We start from the raw sequence: 27,935 nt of genomic DNA on the forward strand, positions 1-27,935 counted from the left end.
TTACTGGCCGCTAAGGTTTATTCATTGACATTAAAAAAAAAGTATAATTCGAACCGAGATGTTCTTTTGTTTTTCTGCAATTGCTGAACAAACATGAACATCATGTGGGAATTGACAATGTTAACTAAATTAGAACATCGATGCGTGATAAAATTCTTGACAAAACAGGGTAAAAATCAAAAAACCATAAAAGAGGAAATGGATTGTGTCTACCGTGAGTCTGCTCCTTCTTTATCTACCATTCAAAAGTGGTCAAGCGAGTTTAAACGTGGAAGGGAGAGTGTTGAAGACGACCCTAGACCTGGCCGGCCTGTAGTAGCTACTTCACAAGAAAATATTGATAAAGTGGAAAAACTTATATTGGAAGATGGTCGAGTGAAGGTAAAATCTATAGCACAAGTAACCAATCTCTCTATTGGTACCGTACATGATATTATCCATGACCATCTTAATATGTCAAAAGTAAGTGCAAGATGGGTTCCGCGAATGCTGAATCGGCTTCAAAAAGACATGCGTGTAGCTTGTTGTTCCGATTTTATTGACCTGTGCGGTGAAAATCCTGATGAGGTGCTGCAAAGAATAGTTACTGGAGATGAAACCTGGGTTCATCATTATGACCCAGAGAGTAAACAAGAGTCCATGCAGTGGCACATTAAGGGTTCAGCTCATCCCAAGAAGTTCAAGGTCATCCCTTCAGCTGGCAAGGTCATGGCCACGATATTTTGGGATTGTGAAGGAGTATTACTGATCGATTATAAAGAAAAAGGTGTAAATATCACAGGACAGTACTACGCTAACATTCTACGTCAATTAAAGGATGCAATCAAAGAAAAGAGGCGAGGAAAGTTAACCAAAGGTGTTATGCTTCTGCATGACAACGCCCCCGTCCATACTGCTCATATTGCCAAGGCAGCTATTGTTGAATGTGGGTTTGAAACTGTTACTCACCCACCGTATAGCTTACTTAGCCCCCAGCGACTTCTTTTTGTTCCCCAATCTTAAAAAGGATCTGCGTGGAAATAAATTTTCCGATGATGAAGCATTGAAGGCGGCAGTGGAGGAGCATTTTTACACCAAAGATAAAAAATATTTTTATGCAGGATTAAAAAAAATAATTGATCGATCTTTTAAGTGTATGAACATAGGGGGGGAGTATATTGAAAAATAAAAATATCAAACTTTTCGTACTTGTTTGTTTTCATTCTCATACCGACAATATTTTGAACACCCCTCGTATTATGCGTTCCGAGGAACATACATACACTAGCCAGTATAATTAAACCATTACATAATTCAGTGTCTGACAATGGGGCTTGAAATGCAAGAATCGATTCTACTTTTAAGACAAACCTTAGTAACTATCATATATATCCTTTAGATCCTTAAGGGCCACCTGCACCGTCCCACTAACCCGGGGTTAATCCATTAAACCGTAACTTATACTGGTAACCATGGCACTGACCATGGTAACTCCAGGTTCAACCAGTTAACTCCGGGTTAGTGGCAAAGTTGCGCTCTCATTTAAACACGAAGTTTCACATTCACATGAACAGTCGCCATCAGATCAGATATATCGGAGCGGCCAAGGTGCTTAAAAACATCTGAACACGCCTCCATTGTCAAGGCGCTAGAGTGCGTGTTCAGATATTTTTGAACACCTCGGCCGCTCCGATATATCTGATGGCGACTTACAACACCATAGTAGTTGATAGTAGGGTCTACTTTAAATCGGCATACAGATTCCTATCACAATAAAATAATTTTAAAATATAAATTAAATTTCGACTTTTGGACCAACATCAGGCGTGGTTCACTCCGCGATTTCGTCGCGTCGCTACAAGTACATGCGACCCACACCAACTTTGGTGTCTAGCCATAATAGTTGCCGCGCACCGCTACGGAACGGACGCCTGCTCGCTTGCGCCACCTAGCGGTCATATCTGTCGTAATATACGCGCTTTGTTCGAGAGTGAATCTTCTGTACCGTACTGTTATTTATTTTGTGGCAAAGTATGCACATTTCACACATGTTGACGGTTCGAGCGGCACTTATAAAGGCGAAAGGTATTGTATTATAATTACACGTTGCTGCTATGATGTAATACGAGTACGATAAGCGATCAAATCAACCAAATTGACTAAGGCTTGGTTCGCATTGTAACCAATTTATACAATATTGAATTGAATATACTGAAACGGCTTAAAATATTAGTTTTCTACAAGTTTGTGATTAAAATTTGTATTCCATTTTTCCCTTTTGAGATACGGAACCCTAAAAAACATGTGGCAGATCTGTACAAGCTAATATTTTAAGTAAAAAAGGATTAAAACTTTTAAACAGCGGAAAAACTATCTGAGGCGCACAAAATCAACCGCCGTAACCATTTCGCATAACCAGAGCGTATTCGGTAACAGTGTGTAGCCAGCCTTATCGGAAGGTCACGCGACCTTGCCGATGTCAAGGGCACACACCTACTGTTTACTATGGGGTGTATCCGCGTACCAATTAAGTCATATTTTATATAAATAATTAGTAATAATAACATGATGGAAAGTTTTTGCGCGTTAGTATGTAGCCAGCCTTATCGGGAGTCCACGCGACCTTCCCGGTGTCAAGGACACACGCCTACTGTTTTCTTAAATGACTATGTTTATGTTTACTATGTGGTTCGATTCACCAAAAAAGTCATATTTTATATAAATAAACTAGCGACAGTGGCGACCCGTCCCGGCTTCGAACGGGTTAACAAATTATACATCAATCTTCCTCTTAAATCACTCTATCTATTAAAAAAAACCGCATCAAAATCCGTTAAGTAGTTTTAAAGATTTAAGCATAGGTAGTAGACAGACAGCCGGAAGCGAATTAGTTTTATATTATATGTAGATAGTAATAATAACACAACAGAAAGTTTTTCCGCGTCAGTATGTAGCGAGCCTTACAGCCGGAAGTGTACGCGACCTTGATAAGTTCAAGGGCGGTTCACGCCTACTGTTTACTAAAATACTATGTTTACTATGGGGTGCGTATCCGAGTATCCATTGACACGATAAGTTGACCTATCGTGAGTCTTATTAGGAAGGAATAAGGTACACGTGTAGACGTATACCAATGGTGTTGCTGTTATTACGCCGCGCTGGATGTATTACACGTGTTTATTTATATTTCTAGGTATAAATGGGTTTATTGATTGCTTGATGAGCGAAATTTTAGGGTTTTAATTTTACATTTATACCAATTTTATGCATTCCTTTCGTAGGTATTCCTAGAAGTTCGCCAAATTTCTGTCGTGAGGGGGTGAGGTAATTCGAGTCGGGGCGGGGCGGGGCGGTGCGTGGCCGTTCTGTATGATAATACTATTACTTATTCTGTACTCCCTATTAGCGTGCGTTGGTTAGTTGGTATGTGTACGTAAGGTGGTGCCAAATCCAAGAATCTACCTGCTGCTTTTAGGTATTTCGGGTGTGGACAACTGGACACGGCTAGGACGCGGTGAATTATTACAATAATAATGTTAAAAAACTGAATCTTGGCCCAGTGCCAGCGGTGATTGGCCTTAGGGAAAGCACGTGTGTGATATTTTGGACGTGGCAACGAAAAATAACAAGAGTTTGGGTGTTAATTTTGTAGTATCCGACTGAAGTTTCGGCTTGGGCTGGCTTCGGCATAAAAATCATCTATCGGCCGAAGGATTGTTTTCAGCCAAAAAACTGCCGAACCATCAATCATCATCCATTAATTACATCAGACCAATTAGAAAATTTTCTGACCCCTCCCCCCTCCTTGTCACACCTCGTCACATTTGGGTTACCGTCCGCCCATGGTGTAACGTCATATATGTATTTGTCAATTTTGTTTTCAACTAAATCAACATTTCAATTAGTTTCTATTTTTTTATCAAAAAAATAAACATTTTTGACGAATGTATTGTTAGAAATTTATAACACGAAGCCAGGCCGAAGGATCGGTTTCGGCCGAAACTAAGAGCAAAACCGGACATTCAGTAAATTTGGTCGGACTCGGACATTACCGATTTGCCATTTCAGCACAGTCTTCAAAGACATGTTTAAACATTTCGCACCTCACTTTTTCACAAGCATCGATATTTGAGTTTATAGATATATTTATATGATAAATATATGCCCCCAAATTTCCCATGTCTGATTTTGTAAAGTCTGTTGTCTGGTCTGGTAAGCTGATGGCATCATGCTGTTTTTTATCTTGTTTAAGCTCATACTAGCTCAACAGCAAGACAAGGCGAGCATAGAGGTGAGTCAGAATTTGTATTTTTGTGACAAACTTACGTGATATGGAGCGGTGCCAAAGTACACAATGGAAATTTCAAGTTCTGGGTTAACAATGTACCAGGATTCGTAAACTTTAGTATGAAAAACAAGATCTTCCGATGGCTATACTTCGTTTTTAGGGTTCCTTAGTAATAGGGAAAAAACTAAGACTGCTAAGACTCGATCCGCTGTTCGTCTGTCGCGTTGAGTAATTTGATTTGATTGTTAATGTTAATTTTATTTAAGTTTTCCCTTATTTTTGTGCATTGTGTCCTTTACTGAATGCCATGCACCTAGTCCATCCACTGGGCCTTACTGAAAATCAGCGTCGCGGAGTGTGCCATGTGGCTCATACCGTGACACCTAGCTGAGTGAGGACCATTTAGCGATTTTAGCGCAACCTCTCATTTTGTGTTCTCTTTGTTAGTTTTTAAAGTTATGTTATTGTGCTAATAAATGCTTTCTTCTTCTTCTGTCTGTCACCAGGCTGTATCTCATGAATCGTGATAGCTAGGCAGCTAAAATTTTCGCAGATGATGTATTTCTGTTGCCGCTATAACAACAAATACTAAAAAGTCCTAGCAGACCTTTGATGTTGCCGACCGGTGAATCGAGGTGTTGTGCCAACAGACACTCTAACGCCTTGACAGTAGAGGCGTTTAGATATTAGCAAGTACCTCGGCCGCTCCGACATATCTGATGATTAGAGGTCGGAAAAGGATGAGCCATATCAATCATCAATATCAATATATACTGCCGCGTCTGTCTGTCTATACGTTCGCGATAAACTCAAAAACTACTGTACGGATTTTTATGCGGTTTTCACCTATTAATAGAGTGAATCTTCAGGAAGGTTTTGGTGTATAATTTGTAAAGGTATTGTGTAAATTCGTTGAACTACCCGTGCGAAGCCGGGGCGGGTCGCAACTGTCGCAAGTACCTTATAATTAGACATGCCTTACGTCATATTATAAGGCAAATAGCTAACCCTGAACGACCTTTGCTGATGATGGCGACTGTACCTAGCAGGGGTGTTGCTGATGCCGATTTTTTTACATCGGCGGATGCGGATGCGGATTTTTAAAGGCTCACATCCGCGGATGCGGATGTCAAGATAGGTAGATAAAAAAACGTCAAATATTACATTTTAGTAATTTAGATCAGGGCAAGCGCTGGTGGCCTAGCGGTAAGAGCGTGCGACTTGCAATCCGGAGGTCGCGGGTTCGAACCCCGGCTCGTACCAATGAGTTTTTCGGAACTTATGTACGAAATATCATTTGATATTTACCAGTCGCTTTTCGGTGAAGGAAAACATCGTGAGGAAACCGGACTAATCCCAATACGGGCCTAGTTTACCCTCTGGGTTGGAAGGTCAGATGGCAGTCGCTTTCGTAAAACTAGTGCCCACGCCAATTACTGGGATTAGTTGCCAAGCGGACCCCAGGCTCCCATGAGCCGTGGCAAAATGCCGGGACAACGCGAGGAAGATGATGATGATGAGTAATTTAGATCAGGGATCGGAACCGGTTTTTTGCAAAAACTTAGAAATAACCATATTTTTCGAATTATTTTATACTCGAAATGTAGGACTCAGTTGTGTTTTTAGGGTACGACTTCGTATTATTAGATTGCCCAATTAGAAATGAAGTAATTAGCAAAGAACGAAAAAATACCGTTTCCGTTCCCATACAAAAAATACCGGTATCCGATCCCTGATTTAGATTTCAAAAAATCGGCCAAGTGCGAGTCGGAGTCGCGTTCCAAGGGTTCCGTACATTAAGTCCCACTCACGCTTGGCTGCTCATTTCTAATAGTTTTTTTTGGCTTATGACTAAATTACCTAGCATTTTAGCACTTACGCCGATGCTAAGACGTTCCTGTACCGACCATCCACATCCGCATCCGCATTAAACTCCGCATCGATTTTATACGGATGCGGATGTTGAAAATAATGCGGAAGTTCCGCGGTTGCGGATGCGGATATTCGCAACATCCCTGGTACCTAGTACCTACTCACTGATCAGTTAGCGAGCACACATCACTCGCATGCCGGCGATCATAATTTATTGCCATCGTTAGACAAAACCTCGTCAATTCATAGTAATTGGCGCGATGATCTCATGTCCTGTCGCTAAGGGTAAAAGATAAACTAATACCTCTCAAGTCTCACCACAGAATAAATAATAGTACTAGGTACAGAAGGTTCACGCGTTTATTATGACAGATATGACCGCTAGGTGGCACAGGCGCAAGCAGGCGTCCGTTCCGTAGCGGTGCGCGGCAACTACTATGGCTAGACACCAAAATTGGTGTGGGCCGCATGTACTTGTATTGTATTGTAGTGACGCGACGAATGATAGTCCCTATACCTACGACAGTACCCCTATTGTAAATTTCATTCGATAGCGTGACGTTACGTACGCGTTTGCGTTAAGTGTCATCTTGTATGGAATTTTCAGTTTCCAGAACGTACCGCTTGGCGCGCTGTTCAAAACCCCATGCAAAAATACAGGATTCTATTGATAAAGCTATGTTCAAATTTATTTGTATATTTTTTAATTCTATATCGTAACGTGTAAATTGGTTTTATGAATAAATTACTCAAGAGTCATAATCATAAGTTATGACTTGCCGACAACACAATATTTACGAGACGCCCTGTTGCAAGCCACACCAGGAATGCATTACCCGCATTCTAGAAATAGGAGCTGAAATTGTCGCGACCATAAATGCTAAAATAAATCTTCATTAGCGTTCCTAGGTATAACTAGAATGGCCCTTAGTGTTTACTAGGGCTTGGAGATAAGTCCTTTTAGTGTGGGGTAGAGTCGTTGCTCCATACCACATATAACGGAATTTATGAGCGGTGTTAGTGTGTTTGTCATATCATATGTCTGAAAGTTTAAGGTCTTTGTGGATATTGTCGGCAACAGCGACGAAAGAATCTTTTTTCTACTCCCGTGCTTTTATTTGTCATTTAAAGGGTCGTGAACACACCTTTAAAGTTTAAACCCCTATCTTATAGTTGTCAAGACAAGTCTTTAGTCTATTCCCCAAAAAAGTATTTGTGCATACACGCAGTATCTTTTTGGCACTTTTACGATACTTCGTGTAATCACCATTTAAAAAATATTGTACGAAATACATTGTTGCCAACCTAATTTTAATTGTCAGAGATGACAGATGAGTGAACCATAGACATGTTTTTATTTATTTCATTCATTCTTTTCCCGCCCGTACCCTCCATTCTTTGCTACTTCTTGAATGAAAAATATTTGTTAAATTTACAATTTTATTTCAAAGTAAGTGCTGGGTCGTAGAAAAAGTATTGTATGCAACGTTGTTTAACAGAGTCAAAAAATACTCGTGGCGTCTTTATTAACAATTTTCGGCTTGGCCTCAAATTGTTACTCACGCCACTCGCCTTTTTTGACCTCTCTTAAACAACGGTTGCATAAAATACTATAACCGTAAATACATTTCATTTTATTTATTTAACATTTTTTTTCAATATGGTCACCGTCTATGCCAGTGCCGCCAGTGGTGGGCAAAGTACGGCCCGCGGGCCAGATCCAACCCGCGAAAGGATTTTATCCGGCCCGCCGCGGGTCCTTCGAAAAAATGTGTATATGACCAGCGATATAATAAAAATACCTTTTTGCTGTAAATCTGGCCCTCCTCTGAAATTCCTTCAAGTATTGGCCCCTCATGAGGAAAGTTTGCCCGCCACTGGTCTATGCTTTAAAAATGTACAGTCAAGTGTAAAAATATTGGTGCACTCATCATACTCAAAAATATGACCCATAGACATATTAGACATTATGCCAGCGAAATAAGAACTATGGGACATATTTCGAGTAAGTTGTATGCACCCATATTTTTACACTTGTACTAATTAAAACGACAGAAATAGAATATGCAACACAAATATTCATAAGCTCGAAACAGAATACGGTTCAACCCACACACGTCAACTGACAGTCACATTGTCAAGGTCGCTGCTAATTACTGGGCAAAAAACCGGTGGAAATGTACCATCGTCCGCAATGATGAGAGGATAGTGGATGACCCACACAAACGTAGTCCCCATTTTCCTCTCTGGACATTGGCATTCTTCTTCTTCCTCGCGTTGTCCCGGCATTTTTCCACGGCTCATGGGAGCCTGGGGTCCGCTTGACAACTATCCCAAGAATTGACGTGGGCACTAGTTTTTACGAAAGCGACTGCCTGAAGTGCCTGACCTTCTAACCCGGAGGGGAAGCTAGGCCTTATTGGGATTAGTCCGGTTTCCTTACGATGTTTTCCTTCACCGACCGATCTCTGGATAATGACATTATGGTAAACTAGCTTTTACCCGCGACTTCGTCCGCGTGGAGTTAGTAATTTGGGTAGCTTATTTTTGATACAATCTGCTTTTTATCGATTCCCCGTACAAACTTCCACCCCCCTTTTCACCCCCTTAAAGGATGACTTCTGGGATAAAAACTACCCTATGTCCTTCCCCGGGACCAAACTATCTCTATACCAAATTTCAACTAAATCGTGAAGAGGTAACAGACAGACAGACACACTTTCGCATTTGTAATATTAGTATGGATATTTTTACACAATTTGATCTTCAAAGACTTAATTTCCTACCCATTTTGTACAGTCAAGTGTAAAAATATGGGTGCATATTATAACTTACTCAAAACTATACAAATACCGTCTTGTCTCGTATTATTTGCCGCCATTTCCTAGTAACAAGAATGGCTGATATCTGATACTTATACATTTTTATGCAGTAGTTATCCTCAATCCACGAACAACTAGTTTGATAGAACAGCGGGTAATTATGTAGCACTATTAATATACTTGCGAGCGTAATTTGTGCGGTCAATTATTATAGTGGAGGTTGTCGACAACCTTTCCTAGTCACGCTGTATAATTATTATAGTACATTGTGCAGCATGGGGCGTAAGTTAAATATTGCAAACGAGAGTAAGTTAAATCGCGACGGCTTGCCGGAGCGATTTATAGACTCGAGTTTGCAATATTATTACGCCCCGAGTTACACACAATGTTTTTCATCCCACTTGCGAAACAAAAATGAAGTATAAAGACAAAAAACTGTTAATTATGGTCCTAGAAACTTCATTACTCCCTAGGGAAAACGCTTTTTCTATTCCTCCCGCTAAGCCTGCGTGCAATTCCATATTTACTGAGCGAGTGTGATGAAAAGAATATTAACCTCTAGCCTAGGGTTGCCAACTATTTTTTGGTCAAAAATATAGTACATTTCAAAAAACTTACCAGACGTCCAGACGTCAAAACTTACCAATAAAAATGCAAGTTTGATTTGTCAAAGCAAAGATTCAAATTAGAATGGAACCGAAGACCTTTTTATAGGTCTCTGGGCGGATAGAGGTTAAGAGTCCGCAGCAATCTCGGTTCTTCGTACAAACGTAGTTACGCTCTCATTTTAAAACGACTAGCTATTAGATTGCTCTGAAACCATTGACGTAAATCTCAGGTCTGGCCTTACGGGCAATAAGAATGGGGCACATGAATGGGGCCAGTACATACAGTGGTGTGACACCGCTACAACGCGATTGGTTGATGAGTTCGCATCACGCACGCGATTGGTCGCAACTAGTTGCGTTAGACGGCATGATTGGCTCGAATTTGTGGGTAACACCGCTAGACTAGTACCATTTTTAGTGCCCGTAAGGCCCGTCCTGAGATATAAGTCAATGTCTGAAACTATGTACTTACAATAGGATAAGGTATATCTATGCTTGTAATTAGTTATACCTCATGTCATTGTATGTGCTAAGTTTCATTACAATCCAACACGTAGTTTTTTTTTAATGAGAACGAAACTCCGTTTGTATGGGAACGTCTAGCTTGCTGCGGACTCTAATTATGGTAGTGGAGCCCAAGAGGCGATTTTTGTAGTTACTCGAGCGTGTCAGATTAAGATATGAGTGATATCTTGCGATTTTTTTATGTTATAAAGCGAGCCGAAAGTTGTCGACCGCTGGTGCGCGCGCGCAGACAGCGCGGCGGCGGAGCTGGTTAACCGACCTTGCGGACGCGGGTCATGTTTTTACCCGCTCAACATCAGGCAACACAATACCTTTCATTTAACCATAATACATACAGAGATTACAGAGGGGCCCGCGAAAACCGAAAATCGCAAATTGCGGGCATTTTTCTCTTTCACTCCAATTACGCCTTCATTGGAGTAAAAGAGAAAGATCCCCGCAATCTGCGGATTTCGGTTTTCGCGGTAGCCCCTCAGGGTGTGCCGGAGTACTAACAAACAGCAACTAATAGGCTGGCTGCAGACGTTTGGTTTCCTGATCAGGACTCCGAACCGAATTGGGATAACAGATTCGGAAATATGAATGCACTTTTTAGGGCTCCGTACCTTTATCTCCGAAACTACTGGGTCTAAAATTTAGAAAAAAACCCCACTACCCCTATAGTTTTTTTTTAGCATTAGAAAAAAGGTAAACAATCTTGATGTGTCTTTTACAATACAATACAATACAAATCCTCTTTATTGCACAACCTCAGAATAAATGTACATGGAAACACAAATAATACATGAAGACAGAGGTAAACAACAGGCGGTCTTATCGCTTTTAATTGAAAAACACGTTTTAAAAATAAGTCACGGCAAATATGTAACAATTATTAATCTAATAGGTACGATCATTTATATTCTTCAGCTTTCATAAACAATAGTTACTGATTACTGATTTTCAAAAAGCGTTTTTCAATTAAAAGACATGTCAAGATCGCTTATCTTCTTTCTAATGCTAAAAAAAGCGGCCAAGTGCGAGTCGGACTCGCCCATGAAGGGTTCCGTATTTAGGCGATTTATGACGTATTAAAAAAAAAACTACTTACTAGATCTCGTTCAAACCAATTTTCGGTGGAAGTTTACATGGTAATGTACATCATATATTTTTTTTAGTTTTATCATTCTGTTATTAAAGAAGTTACAGGGGGGGGGGGACACACATTTTACCACTTTGGAAGTGTCTCTCGCGCAAACTATTCAGTTTAGAAAAAAATGATATTAGAAACCTCAATATCATTTTTGAAGACCTATCCATAGATACCCCACACGTATGGGTTTGAAGAAAAAAAAATTTTGAGTTTCAGTTCTAAGTATGGGGAACCCCAAAAAATTATTGTTTTTTTTCTATTTTTGTGTGAAAATCTTAATGCGGGTCACAGAATACATCTACTTACCAAGTTTCAACAGTATAGTTCTTATAGTTTCGGAGAAAAGTGACTGTGACATACGGACGGACAGACGGACAGACAGACAGACATGACGAATCTATAAGGGTACCGTTTTTTGCCATTTGGCACCCTAAAAACGAAGTATAGTCCAGACCGGTCGTCATGTACAGTTTTTGTTCCACGTCTAAATATATCCGCATATCGGAATAATTCGGTAGATAATCTAATCGGATCCGGTTATAACCAGTTCATTTCACTTGCAGAGAAATGATTGGTAAACAAGTTGTACGCCACCTGCGAATTTACATGCTTAGTCAGGCGTGGCTCACTCCGCGATTTCGTCGCTTTGCTACAGGTAGCTACAAGTACATCCGTTCCACACCAATTTTGGTGGCTAGCCATAAGCCGCGCGTGGCGCTGTCGCCACCTAGCGGCCGTATCTGTCCTGTACGGTTACCATCAGTTTGTCACTGACATAAACGCCGTCGAGAACGTAATTTACTTTCTATACATCTCGCTCGCACTCGCATATTAGTGCAAACGGGATGTATAGAAAGTAAATTACGTTCTCGACGGCGTTTATGTCAGTGACAAACTGATGGTAACCGTACAGGTCGTAACAGACGCATTTTGTTAGAGAGTGAGTCTTCTGTACCTAGTACTATTATTTATTCTGTGCCGTAGTCTAGAAGTATATGGGCCATTTTATTTGGGACACTATCAATGAAAAGGGACCTTATTGTCGATGGCGGAGATCCAGGGAGGAATCAGGAAAATGAGGACTACGTTTGTATGAAAACGCGATTTTGTGCGGTCCTTTTCGTCTTAATCATACAATAAAATGTGTACATGACAGATATATCTCCCGGCGACTATACAGTCAGCAGCAGAAGTTGCTAAGCGGGCGAGGTGGTCAAAATTACCTTGACGCGCTCTTATTCTCTTAACAATAGAGTCGCGTCAAGATCATTTGGAACACCTGGCCCGCTTAGCAACTTTTGCTGCTGACTGTACATAGCAATACCTATAATATGTTTACAATCATGACCGCATCCCAACATAATCACGGTCACTTATCACAGAGAACCGTCAAGTACGGCCAGCAACACTCCTAACTGTACACCGGTGGACCTTATTAGTCTTATTACAGAAGGAATAAAGTCCCCTGATGTACAGTTAACAGTGTGGGCGACGGTACGGCCAGATGAGTAATTCTCCCGAAAACATGTATATTTAGGCGTAAACGCGGTATTTTCCTATATTATCGCGGAGAGGTGTTTTGGCACTTTGTTGTGTTGAGGTGATTATTTCGTGTAGTCGGATTATGCTGAACTGGCGCGTGCGCTCCAGTAAAGGCTTCGTCACACAGGCGCGTTTTCCGAGCGGCGCGTGAGCTGGGCGCGCCGCTTTTAAGAGTACATATAAAACCCTCACGCCCCGCCCGGAAAACGCGCCTGTGTGACGAATAATTTACTCTTTAACTTTCTCGTGTTTTTATTTCTGTGCAATAAAGTATATACATACATAAAAATTATATTCCCAACATAAGTTCCAAACTCATTGTCACAGTCAGCAGCAGAAGTTGCTAAGCGGGCGAGGTGTTCAAAATTACCTTGACGCGCTCTTATTATGTTAACAATAAGGTCGCGTCAAGATCATTTTGAACACCTCGTCCGCTTAGCAACTATAGCTGCTGACTGTACGACGTACGAGCCAGGATTTTGAAACGACTTCCTGATTGAAAGTCTGACATTAGTTAGATCCACTCAGCCACCACTTTCAAAAAGGAAACAAATAAAATAAATAATAATAAATAATTTTTATAGGACATTCTTACACAGATTGACTAAGTCCCACAGTAAGCTCAAGGAGGCTTGTGTTGTGGGTACTCAGACAACGATATATATAATACATAGAAAACACCCAAGTCTCAGGAACATATATCTGTGCTTATAACACAAATAAATGCCCTTACCAGGATTCGAACACAGGACCGCGGCTTCACAGGGAGGGTCACTACCCACTAGGCCAGACCAGTCGTCAATGAAATTTGAAACATGAAGACAAAGTTACAATGAAATGTGAAACATGAACCAATCCACAACAACGTCAGTATAAATTGAAACGCTGCCAAGTTTGCATGCCACGCAGTCTCCGGGCTAAATCAAACCTAAGCGATCATTATTAATCATTATTCATTAACTAGCCATCATTAGCGCGAGAGCACAGAGTAATAGTAGGTACAGAAGATTCACTCTCTAACAAAACGCGTCTATTACGACAGATATGACCGGTAGGTGGCGCAAGCGCGAGCAGGCGTCCGTTCCGTAGCGGTGCGCGGCAACTACTATGGCTAGACACCAAAATTGATGTGGGCCGCATGTACTCGTAGGTACTTGTAGCTACGCGACGAAATTGCGGAGTTAGCCACGCCTGGCGAGAGCTCAATTGTGATCCGACCAGGCAGAGACGAAATAAGGCTGCCTTTCCACTGAGGCCAAGCGGAGACAATATGAGTATTATAACGTTTACTAGCGACCCGCCCCAACTTCGCACGGGTTAACAAATTATACAAAAACCTTCCTCTTGAATCACTCTATCTATTTAAAAAACCGGCCAAGTGCGAGTCGGACTCGCGCACGGAGGGTTCCGCACCATCAACAAAAAATAGACCTAAAAAATCGTGTTTGTTGTATGAGCCCCCCTTAAATATTTATTTTATTTCAGCATCATTTGTGAAAATTTCAACTGTCTAGCTATCGCGGTTCATGAGATACAGCCTGGTGACAGACGGACGGACGGACAGCGAAGTCTTAGTAATAGGGTCCCGTTTTTTACCTTTTGGGTACGGAACCCTAAAAAAAACCGCATCAAAATCCATTGCGTAGTTTTTACGATCTAAGCATACAGACAGACAGACAGCCTGAAGCGACTTTGTTTTATACTATGTAGTGATAACCAATTGTACTGGCACTCTCAGAGGAGTCATCATGTAGGGATTGTAGGGCATTACGCTAGTTTACGTCCACTTTGGACTTATTGCAATCTTTACGCCATCTATAAAAAAACTTTTGACAGTTGCCAACCCCATTACGCTCACGCCCCGCTCACGCGCCGCACGGAATACGCGCCTGTGTGACGAAGCCTTTAGGTTTACATTTTTACAATTGTTAGTCATATGTGTGGATGATGTTATTTGTGTCATTTTCAACCAAAAGGGTACTTATTGTCGGTTGTCAATAAGGCGCTATTAAGCTTCAATTTGAAATCAATCCTATTGATATACTGACAATGTGGTACCTTTTGGTTGAAAATATCACATTGATTTATATTAAAAAATAACTTGGTTAAGAAAAAATCTAATATATGATACCTAATATAAATGAATGAATATGATTCATTTCAGGACAAGTCCCATATTATTTACATGTTAGATACAAAAAAGTAGTAGGAAAGTAGTTTGTAAATAAAATAGTTCGTAAAACAAGTACAAAATTTTGTTTAATGAGTATTGAGGAAATTATTATTATGACTTATTAATTATTATATTATACTACTGTTATGCAAAGTGTATAATACGTATAGGAAGAGCGAGTAAATATTAGCATAAGAGCACTGATAACAGGTCCAGTCCAGACAGCTGACATTATCAGATGTTTACATTTCACGTCTCGCTGCGACATGGTCCTATCTTACTGCTTTTTACACAGACACCGCATTATGAATTGTTTAAAACTTTACAGCATGAGGTCACCACACATAGGTACAGTTTTACTTGTAAACCCGAAAGTTACATGTCTTTGCTGAAAACAAAGAGAATAAATAGTATAGAGGGGTCCTGACATAGTAAATTTACTGCCATCTATCAACACACATGTATATAAACACCTATGTATATGGATAAATGATTTTATTATTTTTATATCATTTTGACCCATTTTGTTTCACTGATACCTGTGTGTGTTAAAATTGGGTCTCTATTGTTTCCCAAATAGTTTTAATCCATAATGTATTGTTTGCCCTTATTTTCGTTAGTCATAATTCATTTGGTTCAGAAACGAGTCACTTTTCAGGATTGCCATAAAACAAATCTAACCTAACCTATCTATAGGATAACCTAACGAAAATCCTGAAATGTTACCGGTTCCATTTTTATGACTAACAATAATATGATAAACAATACATTAGGACTTAAAACTTTATGGGAAACAACGGGACCCCGTTAAAATTGTTAAATATGAAACGGTCTCGTCAACGCCATCAAAATTCAAATACTATTGTACAGTCAAGTGTAAAAATATGGGTGCATATACATATAACTTACTCGAAAATATGTCCCATAGTTCATAACTCGCTGACATGACATAAGAGCTATCTATTATCGATTTCTATCTATTAAGCCCTTTTATTCTGAGTAAGAGTACATCTCTTAACTCAGTGTGCCGCTTGGCAAAGGCCTCCAGCTCTTACCATTGGGGTCTGGTTGTGGGCCACTCTTCTCCAGTTCGGGCCCACTGTGAGTTTGAGTACATCCTCCCATCTTGTTCGAGGTTTCCTCTGGCTCAGTGTGTAACCTCTTGGATACCAATCCGTTACGATTTTGTTCCATTTTACAGACATAAGAGCTATGGGACATATTTTTGAGTATGATGTGTGCACACATATTTTTGCACTTGACTGTACATCCCATTGAGTAGAATGTAAACAAAATATGAATGTAAGTCATTCAATGGTCATTAGATCTGTCTGTCAGTAAAATTTAGCACAATATACAGTTATATTCAACAGAATTTATTAAAGAGTAATAACACTTTTGGATATTATACTATGCATTTCTAGGCTTCTGGTAATCAATACAGACAATTTTTAATTCACCTATCTATGGTGATAACAAGTATAACAACTTATTGGCAATAAGTTTTGTTTATTTGAAAACGGCACACATGATTTGAACTACACCTTAGAAATTGTGCTATTACAGTCAGCAGCAGAAGTTGCTAAGCGGGCCAGGTGTTCAAAATTATCTTGACGCGACTTTATTGTTAAGAGAATAAGAGTGTGTTAAGGTAATTTTGAACACCTCGCCCGCTTAGCAAATTCTGCTGCTGACTGTACAAGGCATAGTCACCATGATAAACAAATGTTATAATGTTAATAATCCTTAGTGATAAGTAAGCGGATTTCTTTGCAAATATAAATAATAGAATAACAAAACCTACAATATTAGTAAGATTCGGGGTGTTGTTATGAAAATTAAGAGATTGATACTTAAGTTATATGAAAAATAAATTATATTAAGCATAGAATAGTTTTTATTGGGGTAATCAAACCAAGTGTTATAAGTAATTTATAACCTAAGATAAACATGTAACTTATATGTTTATCTTCTCTATGACAAGAGGTTATTATGTTCTGTAGATATTTCGATAAGGAGTGGTATAAAGTAAGTTATTTACATAAACTTACTCCAAAATCGAAGGCAATCCCCACCAAAACAAGGAAATATGACATTCAATAAAAGTTTGATGCTGTGCCAAAATCGAAGACTTACCATTGTGCCAAGGGTTCGCAGGCTCGAAATACTGAGTGACAAGGTGTTCTTCATCAGGAAAAGAGACTTTTCGAGAGGATTTCTTCTTTTTGGTCGCTTCCTCCGTCGAATCCTCCCCGCCACTCTGGTTTGCACTAACACTCGGACATGCCGTTTCCTTATCAGCATCGGCAGACATATCTACGTTTTCTGTCACATAGCAATACACCGTGATGCATTAGCGAAAACCCACACAGAAAATAATATTTCACAAATATAAATAACACGTTTTTTCACACACACGTCACTGAATATTGATCCGTTTGTATTATTAACAGTGTTTTGTCGTTAACACACCGGTAGAAGCGCTTATTTCACGGGTTTCGTTGCTATTTTACTATTTTTTTTATTCGTTTCAAATCATAACATTCTGCACCTTTCATACATCGTTTACCGCCATATTGGATTGAAGGAGACAAAAGGAAGGTTTCGGATTTTGCACGCTAGGGGGTGCTTTTTCGTGATTAGGGATACCATATGAAGATATAATAAAAATATTAAAACATGATTCTTGACTAGATCTTGACAAAACAAAACAAAATGTATTTTTGTAACAAATTATAAAATTACATATTAAATAAACAAGCCACACATGTAAAATACAAAAACAAATTTCCAAAATCTCAAACGATTATCCGGCCGTACCTAACCTAGCTGGGCATTAGGTTTCTTACAGTTCAGCTACTCAACCATAGATGGCGCTTATAACATTTTTTTTGCAGCTGCTGTTTGTGTAGTGAGAAGGGTACTTTATAAACTTTGTTTTAAACTCAGGGTACTTTTCCATGCAGGGTTACAACCGCGAGAATCGAAGTTCGTCAATTGCGGGCATTTTTCTCTGTCACTCTAATTACGCCTTAATGAGAGTAAAAGAGAAAGATCCCCACAATTTGCGAATTTCGGTTTTCGCGGTAGGCGAAAAAAATGTACATCCCCTTCATCTGTAGTAAAATATTATGAATGCGAAAGTAATTATGTCTGTATCTCTTCACGCTTAAACCGCTGAACCGATTAAGATCAAATCTGGTATGTAGGGTTTGCACGACGGATCCGAAATGTATGGGAAGATCCGCGGATCCGGATCCAGATCCGGATAATTGCATACATTTCGGATCCGGATTGCAAACCCTACTGGTATGGACATAGTTTGAGGATCGGGAAAGGACATAGGCAGGCGTGGCTCACTCAGCGATTTCGTCGCGTCGCTACAAGTACATGCGGCCCACACCAATTTTGGTGTATAGCCATAGCAGTTGCCGCCCACCGCTACGGAACGGACGCCTGCTCGCGCTTGCGCCACCTAGCGGTCATATCTGTCGTAATAGAAGCGTTTTGTTAGAGAGTGAATCTTCTGTACCTAGTACTATTATTTATTCTGTGACATAGTAGTTTTTATAATCATCATTAGGGGCATAAGCTAGCAGCGAATAAAACACTTTCGTAGGTAACTAAAATTATTTATTACAAAACTCAACATCACCTAAATAGTAATTTTTTATCATTTTACACACATTCTGTGTCCAAATCAAAAGGACCCCTAGCTTATAATGCTTTAATTTTTTTTTTATTAAAGTAAATTTATTTTAAACGTCAAACTTTGAAATTATGACGTTTAAAATAACACTTGCACAATCTGTACTGTCAAAATTGGCGCAGAGTTAGCTTGGTCAGACTCTAAATACTTTAAAAATGCTCAAAGTATTAATTCTAAGGTACTGTACCCGTACCACGAGTCACTGACCGTGTCAAAACTGATATGTACGCTAACGTCCACGTAATTTACTTTCTACACATCTTGCTCGCACTAATATGCGAGTACGAGCGAGATGCACAGAAAGCAAGTTACGTTGTCGATAGCGTTTATATCAGTGCCAAACTGGTGGTAGGCACACTGGTATGTATCTGAAAAATGAAGTGACGAATAAAATAGGATTTTAGCATCACAAGGATCCTTTTGACAGTTGTCAAACTTATTTCATTAAACTACTTTGTATAACGTAGGTATATTTGTATATTTTGTTGCTTGTATATTTTTTACATTTCCTATGGAAATAGTAATATAAATAGTTTACAGTATATTTGTGATTTCGAGTTAATTTCGGTACCATACTTTTACCATCATCAGGTCAATGAATTCTTGGATATTCTATCATTTGAATACTATATTTTGCTCAGATATTTATGAGCGCCTGGGTCGCCAAAACTTATTGAATCTTGGTTTAGGGACCTAGTTATTTTTTTAATTCAGTGTCTTTAAAAACACACTTGCACAAATTGACATAAAATACATTGGACCTTTATAAACATTTTAACAAACAACCAAATAATACTAAGATCTTTAAATCATTAATTGTTAATTTTCGGTATATATATACAGACTTAGTAAAAATAACTTAATTATAAATTATACAAGAATACATGGACGACTTAGAGTAACTTATAGAAATGGAAATACATCGATCATAGAAAATAATAACTAAAATCGATACATAATCGATCGATCGACAATCGATATATTTCAGTTTACAATTTATATATAGTAGTGTGACTACTTAAAAAACACAAATCAAAATATTTAATAAAATAATTTGATTTGTTCCCAAACTTGTGTAAAATCGATAGGGTAACTTGCCAGTAATTGGCCACCGGCCAACAACTGGCCACCCTAAACTAAAAATTAATTATACTCACATGTAAACAGAATTCATTTTAGTATAAGGTTTGAATAACTGGCCACCTTATACTAGTTAATTTTTTGTTTATGGTGGCCGTTTACGAATTGTTGGCGAATTACCCTACAATGATTTGATTTATTGATAAACCCCGCTAGGGGCTATTCATAAATTACGTCATTTCAAATGGGGGGGGGGGGTCTGGACATCGGATGATGGTAGCATGACGTAGGAGGAAACGGGGTAATTTGAAGCATGATTTTAGGGGTAGGGGGGGTCAAAAATCGTCAAAAATAGATGACGTAATTTATGAACAGCCCCTTATCAATGTTGTATTGGTACAGAAAATGTATGGATTCTGTCAATAAATTATGAATGTGTTACAAAATGTGTTCACTGACTATTTCTCTTAAAAAAAAAGATTTATAAATGGTAATTTTCAATACCGGTATAATACCGGTATTGATGGCCAATATCGAGTTCAATACCGGTATTGTGATTCGTTCGATATTAATTATGATATAACATAATTGTATTCCATCGTATTATCTCGGGAAGGTTCGTATTTATCATGCTACTTCAGTCAACCTCAGTACTTTTTGTACCGAGACTGACTGAAATATACATACTTATTAATTTTGTTCTGACTGAAATATACATACTTATTAATTTTGTTCTGACTGAACTGAAATATATAGCTGGTCAACCAAATCTTGTCAGTAAAAAAAGGCGCGAAATTCAAATTTTCTATGGGACGATATCCCTCCGCGCCTACATTTTTCAAATTTTCCGCCTTTTTCTACTGTCAAGATCTGGTTGACCAAGTATATATATTAATTTTGTTCTGACTGAACTGAAATATATATATTAATTTTGTTTTGTATTCATGTTGCCTGTCGTGATTGTTTCACCGGATGGTCTCATCGGAAGATCAGCGCTGGAAGTCGCCAGCAACATGCTGAGGTGAGACCGTTTCGTGGCACTTTATCCTTTTATTCTCTGTTATATCTCTTGTTATATCTTTTATTCTCTGTTATATCTCTTGTTATCTCTTGTTATATCTCTGTTATATCTGTTACATCTGTTTCTATTTTGTGTTTGTGCTCACGAATAAAATTATTTCTATTCTATTCTAAATAGCAAGACACGTTACACACACGTACATTTCCGTGAAAATACGATGGAAAATAATTATGCACTACTTACATCTGTACTAGTTGTAATATTTCTGAACCTGATTATTCCTATGGTTACTTTTTGTATAATCTGTTATGTTTTTTGGTTACAGTTAAATTCTTACTTTAATTGTGTTTGTCAATATCACTGATTTTCTTTTTTTATTTTCAAATCCAGGACCACATCTGAAATGAGAAAGAAGTATAAGTTTTAATTTTTAACTATTTATCTACGATATAAGAATTGTTTATTTAAAAGAAAAAAAACTTATTATCATTTTTCTATGTCTTGTGGCCCCACACTACTATAAGACTCCGCTGTCTGTCTGTCACCAGGCTGTATCTCACGAACCGTGATAGCTAGATAGTTGAAATTTTCACAGATGATGTATTTCTGTTGCCGCTATAACAACAAACACTAAAAATAAAATAAAATAAGTATTTAAGTGGGGCTCCCATACAACAAACGTGATTTTTTTTGCCTTTTTTGCGTAAAGGTACGGAACCCTTCGTGCGCGAGTCCGACTCGCACTTGGCCGGTTTATTAGTCTCATTATTTACTTACCATTATAATCATCGACGTACGCGATCCGCCTCGGCGCCGACTGTTTCCTCCCGTGACTCCTCTTAGCTTTTACACACAGATCCAACACTCCCCCATTTTCCTCTTTCAGCACTTTATCATACTCCTTCATCCCATTGTCATTTATAAAGGCATTTCTAATTTCATCCTTTATAAAGTCTTTTCTGTCATCAAAATCACTGAAGGCACCGTTTCTTTCATCAAAAATTTTGTCCTTCAAAAACGCACCATTTCTCTCATCGAAAATTTCGTCCTTTATAAAGGCACCGTTTTTTCCATCGAAAATTTTGTCCTTTATAAAGGCGCCGTTTTTTCCATCGAAAATTTTGTCCTTAACAAAGGCGTTCTGGTAACAATTTTTGTCATCTAGGAAGACGGTTTTGGCTGAAACTTTTTTCTTATCAAAAATGTGGTTGACGCTCTTTTGGACTAGTTTTTCGATTCGACATTCGAAAGTTTCTGTTTCTAGGTCTCGGTAGCTCTCGCTGAGGTCTGGGGAGCTGGGGGTCTTGATTTCTTTGGGCGTTGGAGATTCTAGGGCGTCTAGCTCTGGAAGTTGGGAGGGGTCTGAGCGCTCCTGTAGGACCTGTAAAGAGAAATACTTATGACATTCAAGAATTTAAGACATCAGGCTGCCTTTACACTACTCCGTTCCGCTCAGTTACAACTAATGCCGGCAGCCTTACGGAAGGGCATTACAGTACAGTAGCATTAGTCTATAATATTATAATAAGACCTAGCTAGATCGTTTTTTGGCTCCCGAAAACCTCCATATAGCCAATTTACCAAATCGATAGAGCCGTTTCCGAGATCCTCAAAATATATATTTAAATAAATAAATATACATGTCGGCGGCCGATCGTAAGATCAGGCAGATCGTAATGTTCCTGTGTAATGTTTTGACGATAGTGACATTAAACCAATATATAGGTAGGATAGGTTCGGTAGGTTGCTTTAGATGCCCGAAGGGCAAACTGCCCAGAAATAGGAGCCCCGCGTAGCGGGGCTCCGTCGACTCAGGCAACGGGACAAAGATTTTCACAACACTGATTTAAACTTTCACGATTTTTACACATTATTAAATTATACAACGCGATACAATAATTATTATAATTAGATACGCGATTGAGTCCCGTTGTATAATTTAATAAAGATTTTCACGTTTCACGATATGCCTGATCTTAAGATCGGCCGCCGACATATATACAAGAATTGCTCGTTTAAAGGTATAAGATGGCATCACCCAAAAGACCGAATACAAGGTGGCCCCAAAATATGCTGACAAAAAATCGGATCGGATATGCATCGGACGCTCTCTAGTCTCTAGTGACCCCGGTGCACGTACCTACTAAGCTTTATTCATAAAAAAACCGGCCAAGTGCGAGTCGGACTCGCGCACGGAGGGTTCCGCACCATCAACAAAAAATAGAGCAAAACAAGCAAAAAAACGGTCACCCATCCAAGTACGGACCCCGCCCGACGTTGCTTAACTTCGGTCAAAAATCACGTTTGTTGTATGGGAGCCCCACTTAAATCTTTATTTTATTCTGTTTTTAGTATTTGTTCTTATAGCGGCAACAGAAATACATCATCTGTGAAAATTTCAACTGTCTAGCTATCACGGTTCGTGAGATACAGCCTGGTGACAGACGGACGGACGGACAGCGGAGTCTTAGTAATAGGGTCCCGTTTTTACCCTTTGGGTACGGAACCCTAAAAACGAATGGCTGTCAGAAAAATAGATTAGGTTAGGTTAGAGCTGCGACCTCCTACAAAAACGAATGGCTGCCAGAAAAATAGGTTAGGTTAGGTTAGAGCTGCGACCTCCTACAAAAACGAAAACCCCAGAAAAGTAAAATCAACTGCCATAAACATCACCTTTAATTAAACTTGATAGCTTTATGCCACCAAAATAGTATGCATTTATCGGCGAAATCAATATGTCAAAAAACTTTCTGCAACACATTGGTAACTCCTCTAGAGTCTAGTGACCCCGGTGCACGTACCTACTAAACATTTTTCATAAAAAAAACATATACCAGCGATATATGCAGCCTCAGCGCGCGACAGCGGCCGCGCTGCAGGTCGCGCCGGCGCAGCAGCGCGCGGCGCTCCGCGAGCGCGGCGTCGCGGCGCGCGCGCACGCTGCGCAGCTCGCGCGTCAGCCGCCGCAGGTGCTCCAAGCTTCGCCGACGGCTGTTTTGGGACGCCAACTGGAAATATGAAAAAAATAGTAGTAGTAGTATTATCATGCCGCGATCAGAGAGGGATTAGAAATAACAGATTTCCATACACTTACGTCAAAATCAATATGGATTGACAGCTATCTCAATCCCTTTCTAATCGCGATTCAGTAATAGTAGTACCCTGTCTCGTACCAATGAGTTTTTCGGAACTTATGTACGAAATATCATTTGATATTTACCAGTCGCTTTTCGGTGAAGGAAAACATCGTGAGGAAACCGGACTAATCCCAACGGGCCTAGTTTACCCTCTTGGTTGGAAGGTCAGATGGCAGTCGCTTTCGTAAAAACTAGTGCCCACGCCAATTACTGGGATTAGTTGCCAAGCGGACCCCAGGCTCCCATTAGCCGTGGCAAAATGCCGGGACAACGCGAGGAAGATGATGAGTAGTAGTAGTAGTAGTAGTAGTAATCACTTTATTGTACACAACACAGGTTTACATAATGTTTACAGAAATAAAGGTACAAAGGCGAACTTATCCCTGTAAGGGATCTCTTCCGGCTAACCTTCGAGTAGATGAGGGGAGAATTCAAATTAGATAGACAAACTTACGGAATGTACAGTAACACTTTAAAAGTAAACTAACCTAAATGTCCAAAAGTAAATAACATACATAAATATTATTATAAAATAAAATACATGCTACATACATAAATACTAAACATATATTACGTATAATATATAATATATATATATATATATATATAATGTATGTATATATATATATATATACAAGTGTCAACAAAAAAAAATAGACATCAGTACTTAACCAAATCACGCTTGGTTGGAAAGCATAAGTTTCTTCAAAAAGATGGGTTAAGTGGCCACTGGATTGACACACTACATCAGGGGTAACCAATTAGTTTAAAATCCCCGAAGGCAACGTTTCTTTCATAAAATAAATTGTCCTTTAAAAAGGCGCCGTTTCTTTCGTCGACAATTTCGTCCTTAATAAAGGCACCGTTTTTAACATGGAAAATGTTTACCTTTATAAAGGTATTCCGGGTAACTTTTTCCGGGGTACGGTTTTTAAAATAGAATGACCTTCGCAGTCCGTTTGTACTTGAGTTAATTAAATAAGTTAAAAATACCGGCCAAATGCGAGTCGGACTCGCGTTCCAAGAGTTCCGTCCATTCAGGCCGACTCATACTTGACTGCACATTTTTAATAGTTTTCCTGTCATTTATAAGTAAAGAACTATTTTGTGTATTTTTTTTTTAATTTCGTCGGGTGACAAGTAAGTCACTAAGAACTATCAAAAAATTAAAGTAACAATGCACTTTATTACACTTGTAACACGGTTTATTGTCCAATAATTTCAATGATGTTAGTTAGTGACTTTTACTTGTCACCCGACGATTTTAAGCCCAATCGTTTCGGAGATAAAGGAGGGGTGGGGGGAATGGTCGGACAGACAGACGTATGAGTGATCCTATAAGGGTTCCGTTTTTTTCCTTTTGAGGTACAGAACCCTAAAAATAAAGGTCTTTGGTGACCCCTGCATATTACAATAGCCTTATATATCTCATTCTAACTTATATCTCCGTCGGCATCTTGGGCAACAGCCGGGTAAATGAACGAAGTTCTTCGTGCTTATCGTCTTTACTTTATCGAAAACACTTGAGTTGATATTTAATATATAACTAGCTCTATAGTTCGTATTTTTTAGCATTAGAAAAATTCTACGCGATCCTGACATGTCTTTTAATGGAAAAACACTTTTTAAAAATCTGTAACTATTAACCCCCTTAGGGGTTGAATTTCTCAAAATCGCTTCTTATCTCTTGTACACTTTATAAATGTAATCTGGTGTGCAAATTTCAACTTTCTATCTTTTGTAGTTTCGGCTCTGCGTTGATGAATCAGTCAGTCAGGACACGTGCATTTATACACGATGATTTTTAATCGGTGATCAGGAGTGTAAAAAATATTAATATCTAGCCCAAATTAAACTTATTAGGCTAGGTTTCACGCAAATAAATAAATTACTTATGAAAGCAAAACAATGTAAATAATCGTATATAATTCGTAATTGTTACATATTTGTCTTGACTTATTTTTCAAGTGTTTTTCAAGATTGATACCTTTCTCTAACCTAAAAAAACGAACTATAGTATGTTGTAGCCCCCCAAAAAACTTGGCTATAACATTGAATCATCAGATATTTCCTCACCCGATTCTTGATCCGCCTTCGGAGCCCCTTCAGGAATGACAAGTCCTCTTCGTTGAGCTGTAGCGACTGCACTCTCTCAGAGTACTTCACGGTCGGGAGCCCCGCCACCTCCTCTACCGTCATGTTGATGCCTCGGGCTGGAAACAAGGGATTTGTGACGAGAGAGGGCAAATTAGAGTACTCGGATTCAAAGTTTTACGATTTTTACACAGTGTTATCATCCACATAGAATCCAGACCAGCTATCATGCTCGCATTTTTATCACCTGTCATGTCATGTGTCACTTTCGCAGTTACATATTTGTTAGAACGTGACAGCCATGGTGACAAATGATAAAGAGTCAGCCATCCTAGCCGTACAGCAGGCCTATTATAGATGGCTTTATCCATGCGACAAAATATGCGTCACTTTTTAACACCGTGCGATTGAAAGTGACGGACACCGTTTTATCAAGCTGTGACATAGACAAGAACGACCATCATATCCAAACTGTTGTTAGTAAATGTAAGAGGAAATGATTTCAACAAAGTAAATATTTTTTATGTTTACCATTTTAAGTTTATCATCATATCATGAGAGAGCCACTATCTATAGTATACTTATAAATAATATAATGAGAAGATTTTCTAATTTTAGCAAAAAATAAAACATGTATTAGCAGTATTAAGAGTCCCCTGTAAGCTCGGCCGAATTTCACCTTCCCATACAAATGGAGTTTCGTACTCATTTTAAAACTATGAGTTGGATTGTAAAGAAATTTTGCACGTAGAATGACATGAGATATATCTAGTTTTGTAATTAGTTTATATAGCTCCAGTTTATAAAACAAACGAAATAAAGCAAAAACAAGATTTGTATGAAAAACATAAATTTGCTGTATTTTTTTAACTATGGTATCTGAAGCTACATAAACTAATTACAGAACTCGATATACCTTATCCTATTGTAAGTACAAAGTTTCAGAGCAATCTAGCTAGTCGTTTTAAAATGAGAGCGTAACTATGTTTGTATGGAAAACCGAGTTTGATGGGGAGTCTTAAGTACTTTATAGTTCATGAAACATTTGCTAACAAGAATTTAAACCTATACAAGTTCTCAATAGATTTAAACGGGAACAATACAATACTTGTTTGTTTCTAATACGAATTTTACCGTAGTTTCTAATTTGTAAATAAGTGTTTATCATCTGATGTTTGTTATGATTACAACCAAACAACATTTTATATTGCTATTATAGCATTTAGCATAAGAGTCAAAGGTTGTTAAGAAATCGTGTATTAGTTTTGTTTTGCAAGAAACGTCTTTAAAACACAATTTTCGTATCTAACTGCGCCTAATACGATGTAGCAGACTAGTAACATTAAATTTCAAAGGGGTATGAATCACTTATATTTGTTCCAAAGAAAGTTGCAGCCGTAAATATCATATCATTTTGTAAAAACGGGTGCATACAAACATGAAAAGTATCGCATAAAACGAAATAGTGCGTCTCAGTTCACATACCTGTTGCTGGTTTCTAAGAAGATATTAAATCAACTTTGTCTCAAATTACTCGTTCAAATATCACGTAAACCATACGTACCATCCAGTATTTCCTGGTCCTGCTGATATGAAGAGGCGTGCTTCTCTAAATCATCCATTCTTCATATTTAAATTCTTATTTACTATGGAATATTTCTCAATATTATTCACAAATTTTCTTATCACAAGTGAACGAAGATAGGTTATGTATGGCTTTGTAACATTATTTTACGTTCTCGGAAATTAGGATACGGTAATTTCCAGACGAATCTAAAACATCTCTCTTTGTAATAAGGGGTATAATTTGATTGTGACTCAATCGGAAGAATAGTAAATAGCAGCAAATGTAAATTGGTTAAGGAATTGCAGCTGTCAAAGTTGATGTCATAACATTGCGTTTCGTTTTGCGCATGTTCAATTCCAAAATAAATGAAATAGAAAATCCGCAAC

At 38.7% G+C, this 27,935-nt stretch overlaps 2 protein-coding genes across 2 annotated transcripts in view; both read right to left on the reverse strand.

The window, feature by feature from the left end:
* The window catches only part of LOC134660209 (uncharacterized), a 64,342-nt gene extending 46,763 nt beyond the window's left edge, over window positions 1–17,579 (reverse strand). The window contains exon 1 of the mRNA XM_063515934.1: window positions 17,078–17,579. Coding sequence (XP_063372004.1) covers window positions 17,078–17,255 — 178 coding nt within the window. The 5' untranslated portion in view covers window positions 17,256–17,579. The remainder of the gene's footprint in view (window positions 1–17,077) is intronic.
* Window positions 17,580–21,048: 3,469 nt separating this feature from the next.
* On the reverse strand, window positions 21,049–27,903 carry LOC134660286 (uncharacterized). Its single transcript, XM_063516037.1, has 5 exons — window positions 27,547–27,903; window positions 25,965–26,101; window positions 23,586–23,759; window positions 21,529–22,132; window positions 21,049–21,149 (listed from the first exon to the last, which is right to left on the reverse strand). Exons 1-5 carry the CDS (start codon window positions 27,602–27,604, stop codon window positions 21,109–21,111), a joined length of 1,014 nt encoding a protein of 337 aa, XP_063372107.1. The 5' UTR covers window positions 27,605–27,903; the 3' UTR covers window positions 21,049–21,108.
* Between the last annotated feature and the right edge of the window lie 32 nt (window positions 27,904–27,935).

This window comes from Cydia amplana, chromosome 26, assembly GCF_948474715.1.
Source record: "Cydia amplana chromosome 26, ilCydAmpl1.1, whole genome shotgun sequence".
Taxonomy (NCBI): domain Eukaryota; kingdom Metazoa; phylum Arthropoda; class Insecta; order Lepidoptera; family Tortricidae; genus Cydia; species Cydia amplana.